Here is a 6,464-nt window from a genome sequence, read left to right on the forward strand (position 1 = left end):
CGCATCTCAAACCCGCGTTCTTGCTCCTCTTGCTGGGATTTTCGATCTCTTTGCTCAAAGCACCATTCTCCGAACTGTTTTGGGGAAATTACTCCTTGGTAAGTGACTCCTCCATTGGTCCAATTAGTTTTTATCTAGTGCCTTATACTTCGCGTATTTTCGTTGCCTTGGAGACCATGTTCTTGAGCTTTGCATGCTAATTTTAGCTAGTCCCAAGTAGTTTTGATGCGTAATATGGCCTCTAGGCACTTATGGGAGTAGTTGCTACGAGTTTCGTTGGGCCTTATTCACTTTTCCTTAGAATCACTAAAAATTTCAGAAATTTTCAGAGATAGAAAAGGGAAAAGATGAGGAGGTTCTTAAGAGGCTTTTCAAGCCGTGACCCCAAGGATGATGGAAGTGAAGAATCCCAAGTATCCGGTCCCTCGAGTTCCAGAAGTTCGAGCATGCGAGTGGCCAAGCAATGTGTTCTTACGAGCCGCCGAACTTTATGAGGACTTATACTACTTGGTGGAGAACGCATGCCTTACCGCCTTCGTTGAAGATAAGTGTCCGCAATACCTCCACCTCACTAATATCTTCGTACAAAGCTTTAACTTCTATCCGAGGAAGAATCCTCCTATGGTTGAGTTCAAACTTTATGATATCCTTCAGCACATATCACTCCAGGATTTTTGCAATGTTTACAAATTACCTTACGTCGGGGATATTCATGAACCTCGTCCACGAGACTTGGAAGATTTCATAGTTACAATTGCTGTAGGAGAGGAGAGAGGAGTGTCTTGCGCTAGAGCTGCTAGCATTCATTTTCCCATGCTCCGGTACTTCTCATTATTTGTGGGAAAATGTTTGATTGGCCGTGGGAAGGCTGGGTCACTTTGTTCCCCAGATCTTGCGGTCTTGCGCGAAGCCCTTTATAACGATAAAACTTATAGCTTGGGCACTATAGTAGCTCAACGATTGAACACGAACCATTCTAAAGGCATTGTCTATGGAGGTATCTATGCTACTCGTCTTGCTAGACACTTTGAGATACCTATTAGACTGGAGGAGGAAGAAGAGATTTTTCTTCCCGAGAGATATCTAGATTACGATAGCATGGTTCGCCATGACTTTCTTGATAGAGATATAAATAGAAGGATGATTTATAACCTGGTATTTAGTGAGGGTACTTGTGAGACTATTACTTTGCCTGCTCCTTGTTTGTTCAATCTTCATGCAGGAAGGTACATTATTATGCCCTCGGACATCTACGCATATTGGGGCTTAGCCCAACCACAGGTGCCCGTGCCCGAGCCACCAGTCGAGTACCAGACACCAGTTTATCAGTGGGAGCCAGAGGAGCTCACACAACAGTGGCATCCTCAGTCCACTCCGGAGTACCCCGGAGCTGGTTATTTCCCTCCTTGGGAGTAGACCAACTTAGGCCAAAAGCCTAAGCTTGGGGGAGTACGTGTTTCTTACCGACTTTACATTATTGCTTATGCTTTCACTTTGTTCGTCAGTGTTCACACTTTGCCACTGTATCATCCATGCTAGTTTAGTTCTTTTTCTCGTTTTCTTTTCGTGTGTCTGTCTAGTTTGAAAAAACCCAAAAAGATTTACTTTTTCTTCTTTTGCTTGTTGGGAGCTTTCCCGTGTAAATAGTTTTCTTTTTCTTTGGGTCAAGGTAGAAGATAATGGTTACAATGTTTAGTCGCTCTCGCATGCATATCTATTTGTCTGTCAAAGAGCCATATTACTTTGTCTTCTCCTTTGTGTTTGCATGCAGATTCCAGCGTAGTCCAATGCACGAGCACTCTTATTATTGTTCACATCATTCGGTCATGCAAGTGAAAGGCAATAATGACGATATATGATGAAGTGACTGAGCCTGGAAAAGCTGGTATGTACTTGATCTATTTTGTTTTTATAAATATGACTAGCTCATCGTGCCTGATTCAGCTTTGTTGTGAGAGAAACATGTTTGCAATGACAACTTAGAGATCATAGTTGCTTATGCCATGCTTAATTAGCTAGGAGCTTATAATGGTTTGCCATGGATGCCAACATGAATGTTGAGATGACTATGATGTAGTATGATAGGATTGTATCCTCCTTTGATTGATTGAAGTGGCTTGACTTGGCGCATGTTCACGCATGTAGTTGAAACAAAATCAACATAGCCTCTATGATGTTCACGTTCATGGTGATTTATGTCCTACTCATGCTTGCACTCAATGTTAGTTAATCTCAATGCATTTTGATGACCGTTGTCGCTCTCTAGTTGGTTGCTTCCCAGTCTTTTGCTAGCCTTCACTTGTACTAAGCGGGAATATTGCTTGTGCATCCACTTCCATAAACCCAAAGTTGTTCCATATGAGTCCACCATACCTACCTATATGCGGTATCTACCTGCCGTTCCAAGTAAATTTGCATGTGCCACTCTCTAAATCTTCAAGAAATAATCTGTTTTGCATGCCCGCACCGCTCATGTGGTGACAGGGGGCTATCAGTATCTTCCATGCTAGGTGTGTTATCCCCGATATGTGTTTATTCACTATCATTCACGAGAAAGGGGCCGGTTATTGGAATGCCCAGTTCCATGCTCAAATTGAAAAGATAATTACAAACAAAACTCCCCCTGGATTCATGTTGGTATGGACGGCACCCGAGGATTCAGCTAGTCGTGGAGTGTGATTGATCGGTGGTGGGGGAGTCAAAACTTCACTTTTCTGTTTGGGAACCGCCTATAGCTTGTGTAGCGTGGAAGATGGTGAGAACTCTTAGTCATTGCATTGACAATGAAAGCATGCCACCCAAAATTATTATCTCTGTTTTCAAAGCTTGAGCTCTGGTACCTCTGCAAATCAATGCTTCCCTCTACGAAGGGCCTGTCTATTTATGTTCCTATTGAGTCATCCTCCTCTTATAAAAGCACCAATTAGAGAGCACCTCTGTCATTTTTATGCTTTGCTTTTAAATATGTTGAGTATGACTGTAACTAGATCTTCTTTGCCATGAATTACAATGTTTAGTCAGCCCTTGGTCTTTGAAGGTGTTGTGCATTTATGTTTTGCGGTCTCAGAAAGAGCTAGCGAGATACCATCTGTTCGTACTGCTTCATGATTGTTTTCATTGAAGTGTGGACGTTTGAGACTTATTATTATTTGCTCGCTAGTTGATTATGCCATTGATATGAGTTTACCGTGAGACCTAGGTGTCATTTTCTTATGTGGTTAGCTTGTGATCTTGCTGAAATTCTGGTTATGAGTTAGACATTGTTGCAACAACAAGATCAAACAGAGTTCGTCAAAGTTTTTCTTTTGTCTCTTTCAGTTTGTCAACGGAATTGCTTGAGGACAAGCAATGCTTTATGCTTGGGGGAGTTGATACGTCTCCGTCGTATCTACTTTCCTAAACTCTTTTGCCCTTGTTTTGGACTCTAATTTGCATGATTTGAATGGAACTAACCCGGACTAACGCTGTTTTCAGCAGAATTGCCATGGTGTTGTTTTTGCGTAGAAATAAAAGTTCTCGGGATGACCTCAAAATTTACGGAGAATTTTACTGGAATTTATGAAAAATACCGGTGCAAGAATCAGCGGAGGAAGTGGAGCCGTGAGCCCACAAGCCCACCAGGCGCACCCCCCTCGCCGCGCCTGGCAGGCTTGTGGGGCCCACAAAGCTCCACCGCCTCTCAATCCAGCTCTATATAGTCCATTTCGTCCGGAAAAAAATCAAGGAGAAGAGTTCATCGCGTTTTACAATAGGGAGGCGCCGCCACCTCCTGTTCTTCCTCTCGAGGGTAGATCTGGAGTCCGTTCTGGGCTCTGGACAGGGGAAATCATCGCCATCGTCATCATCAACCTTCCTTCATCGCCAATTCCATGATACTCTTCACCGTTCGTAAGTAATCTCATCGTAGGCTTGCTAGACGGTGATGGGTCGGATGAGATCTATCATGTAATCGAGTTAGTTTTGACGGGCATTGATCTCTAGTATCCACTATGTTCTGAGATTGATGTTGCTACTACTTTGCCATGCTTAATGCTTGTCACTAGTGCCCGAGTGCCACAATTTCAGATCCGAACCTATTATGTTGTCGCCAATATATGTGTGTTTTAGATCCTATCTTGCAAGTTGTAGTCACCTACTATGTGTTATGACCCGGCAACCCCGGAGTGACAATAGCCGGAACCACTCCCGGAGATGACCATAGTATGAGGAGTTCATGTATTCACCAAGTGTTAATGCATTGGTCCGATGTTATAACTGTTACATGATGAATCACATCCGTCATAATCATCCATCACTGATCCAATGCCTATGAGTCTTTCCTACTGGTCCTTGCTACGTTACTTTGCCGCTATTGCTGTCACTGCTGCTACTGTTACTCTGTTGCTACTCCTGTCACTTTGCTGCTACTGGTTACTGTTGCTACTGCTGCTATCACCCTACTTTGCTACTGATACTTTGCTGCAGATACTAAATCTTTCAGGTGTGGTTGAATTGACAACTCAACTGCTAATACTTGAGAATATTCTTTCGCTTCCCCTTGAGTCGAATCAATAAATTTGGGTTGAATACTCTACCCTCGAAACTGTTGCGATCCCCTATACTTGTGGGTTATCAGCGGTTGACCTCTTTAGTTCATCTACCTGGGGTGGCAACGTTGACAGGCAACCCAGCATATTCTTGATGGATTTAATTGGCTCCTTGTTGCCCATCACTGCCTTCATCGTCATCATGCTTCCCGTATACAGCTTCTCTGTAAAGGTGTAAACCGCCTTCAGCTTCATGATGCAGTCGTCTTGGAGATTGGCGACTCGCGACCCTACAAAGGATAAACTATGACAATTAGTATTTGCAAACTAAATTGTGGTTTTTCTTTCCGACGAAGGGAATTGATCCTTACCAAAGATGGCTTGGGTCATGTTGGAGATATGCTTTTTTAACCCGGAGAGCTCTTGTAGGGCGGCTTCTAGCTTTGCCTCGGCTTGTTCCGCCCGCTTCATGATGGCGGCTTGATCAACATTGGCTTTCTTCTCAAATTTTTGGTGGTCAGCATTCATTTTCTCCATATCAGCAAGGGCCAATTCTCTTTAGATTCAGTCCGAGCATTCTGTTGTTCGGCTAAGTTTTTCTTCAAGTCAGCAAGGGATGACTCGGCCCGTGTCACGGATTCCTGCAAAAAAAAATTGGGGAGACAAGTTTCGGAACTGTTGCAAGCAACATCCCTGACACTTGGGGGCTAATGTATCATTCTTTTTGAAGTCATACATAATTCAAGATCCGTCTCATCTTTCAAAAGATGACCTGGCCCTTGGGGGCTACAAGTTGAAGTTTTTTATCTAATTCAAGACCCGACTCATCTTTCAAAAGATGACCTGGCCCTTGGGGGCTACAGGTTGAAGTTTTTATCTAATTCAAGACCCGGCTCATCTTTCAAAAGATGACTCGGCCCTTGGGGGCTACAGGTTGAAGTTTTTATCTAATTCAAGACCCGGCTCATCTTCAAAAAGATGACCCGGCCATTGGGGGCTACATGCTGAAGTTTTTATCTAATTACAGACCCGACTCATCTTCCAAAAGATGACCCGACCCTTGGGGGCTACAGGTTGAAGTTTTTATCTAATTAAAGACCCGACTCATCTTCCAAAAGATGACCCGACCTTTGGGGGTTGTGGACACATATGGGTCTACCCAATATTGCAACAAATAGAATTCATCAAACAAGACTAGTTTTCTGGAAGGCAAATGGGTGGAATTACACATAACAAAGGACGTACCTCATGTTTGATTCGCATCATGTTGATCAAGCTTTTCTCCATTTCATAACTCGTCTCCAGGCGACTTACGAAGCCAGAGCAGAGTTGCTCAAATTCAAGTTTCTCGTAATGAGTAAGTTTCAGCTTAATGATGTCTTGCTATACAGAAGGATGGGCCTCTCTGGATGCATGTTTGGATAATACTGCTATTGCAGGCTTGGAATAGCCAGTACCAGTAACAATTACGGTATTTGGATCTTCAGTCGCCTTGGAAGAGCTCGACGGGTTAACATTTTTAGTAGTCTCCTTCAGAGGGCCTAGAGAGTCAGTCCGGACGTCAGGAATGTCATCCACAGGATCATCACGAGCCGCCGCTTGGTCTTCGTCAAACTCTGGGACAGAGGTGCTCATACCAACCACCTCAGTTGTCTTAGGAGCAGAAGACAAGTCGCTAGTTTTTCTCTTTTTTGCTTGTGCTCTAAGATCAAAAGACATCAAAGTTAGACCAAGTATCATTATTGGGTGCCAGAATGGCTTCGGGTCTGACGTTTGGGGCCAAACCTCGCCTTCTTCAAAAGGAAATCAGGGTCTAGATACACATTTGGGTGAGACATGGGAACCTTTCCACAAATCTGCCTGGACGGCCTAGGTGAAGAGGAAGTTGAGTCGGAAGAAATAGAAATTACATCGACGACGTCATCTTGGCTTTCATAA

The 6,464-nt window shown here is 43.6% G+C and overlaps 1 protein-coding gene across 1 annotated transcript; it reads right to left on the reverse strand.

Moving 5' to 3' along the window:
• Positions 1-4,542: 4,542 nt before the first annotated feature.
• Positions 4,543-5,304, reverse strand: LOC123399906. Its single transcript, XM_045094293.1, has 2 exons — positions 4,898-5,304; positions 4,543-4,816 (listed from the first exon to the last, which is right to left on the reverse strand). The coding sequence occupies exons 1-2, from the start codon at positions 5,061-5,063 to the stop codon at positions 4,596-4,598; spliced, it is 387 nt and encodes a 128-aa protein (XP_044950228.1). The 5' UTR covers positions 5,064-5,304; the 3' UTR covers positions 4,543-4,595.
• Between the last annotated feature and the right edge of the window lie 1,160 nt (positions 5,305-6,464).

This window comes from Hordeum vulgare, chromosome 5H, assembly GCF_904849725.1.
Source record: "Hordeum vulgare subsp. vulgare chromosome 5H, MorexV3_pseudomolecules_assembly, whole genome shotgun sequence".
NCBI classification, from domain to species: Eukaryota; Viridiplantae; Streptophyta; class Magnoliopsida; order Poales; family Poaceae; genus Hordeum; species Hordeum vulgare.

Excerpts from the sequence above, each read along its gene's own strand:
- LOC123399906 (XM_045094293.1), bottom strand. The coding sequence starts at position 5,063 with ATGGAGAAAATGAATGCTGACCACCAAAAATTTGAGAAGAAAGCCAAT. Across the intron at positions 4,817-4,897 it reads CATGACCCAAGCCATCTTTG|GGTCGCGAGTCGCCAATCTC; the intron begins GTAAGGATCAAT and ends TATCCTTTGTAG.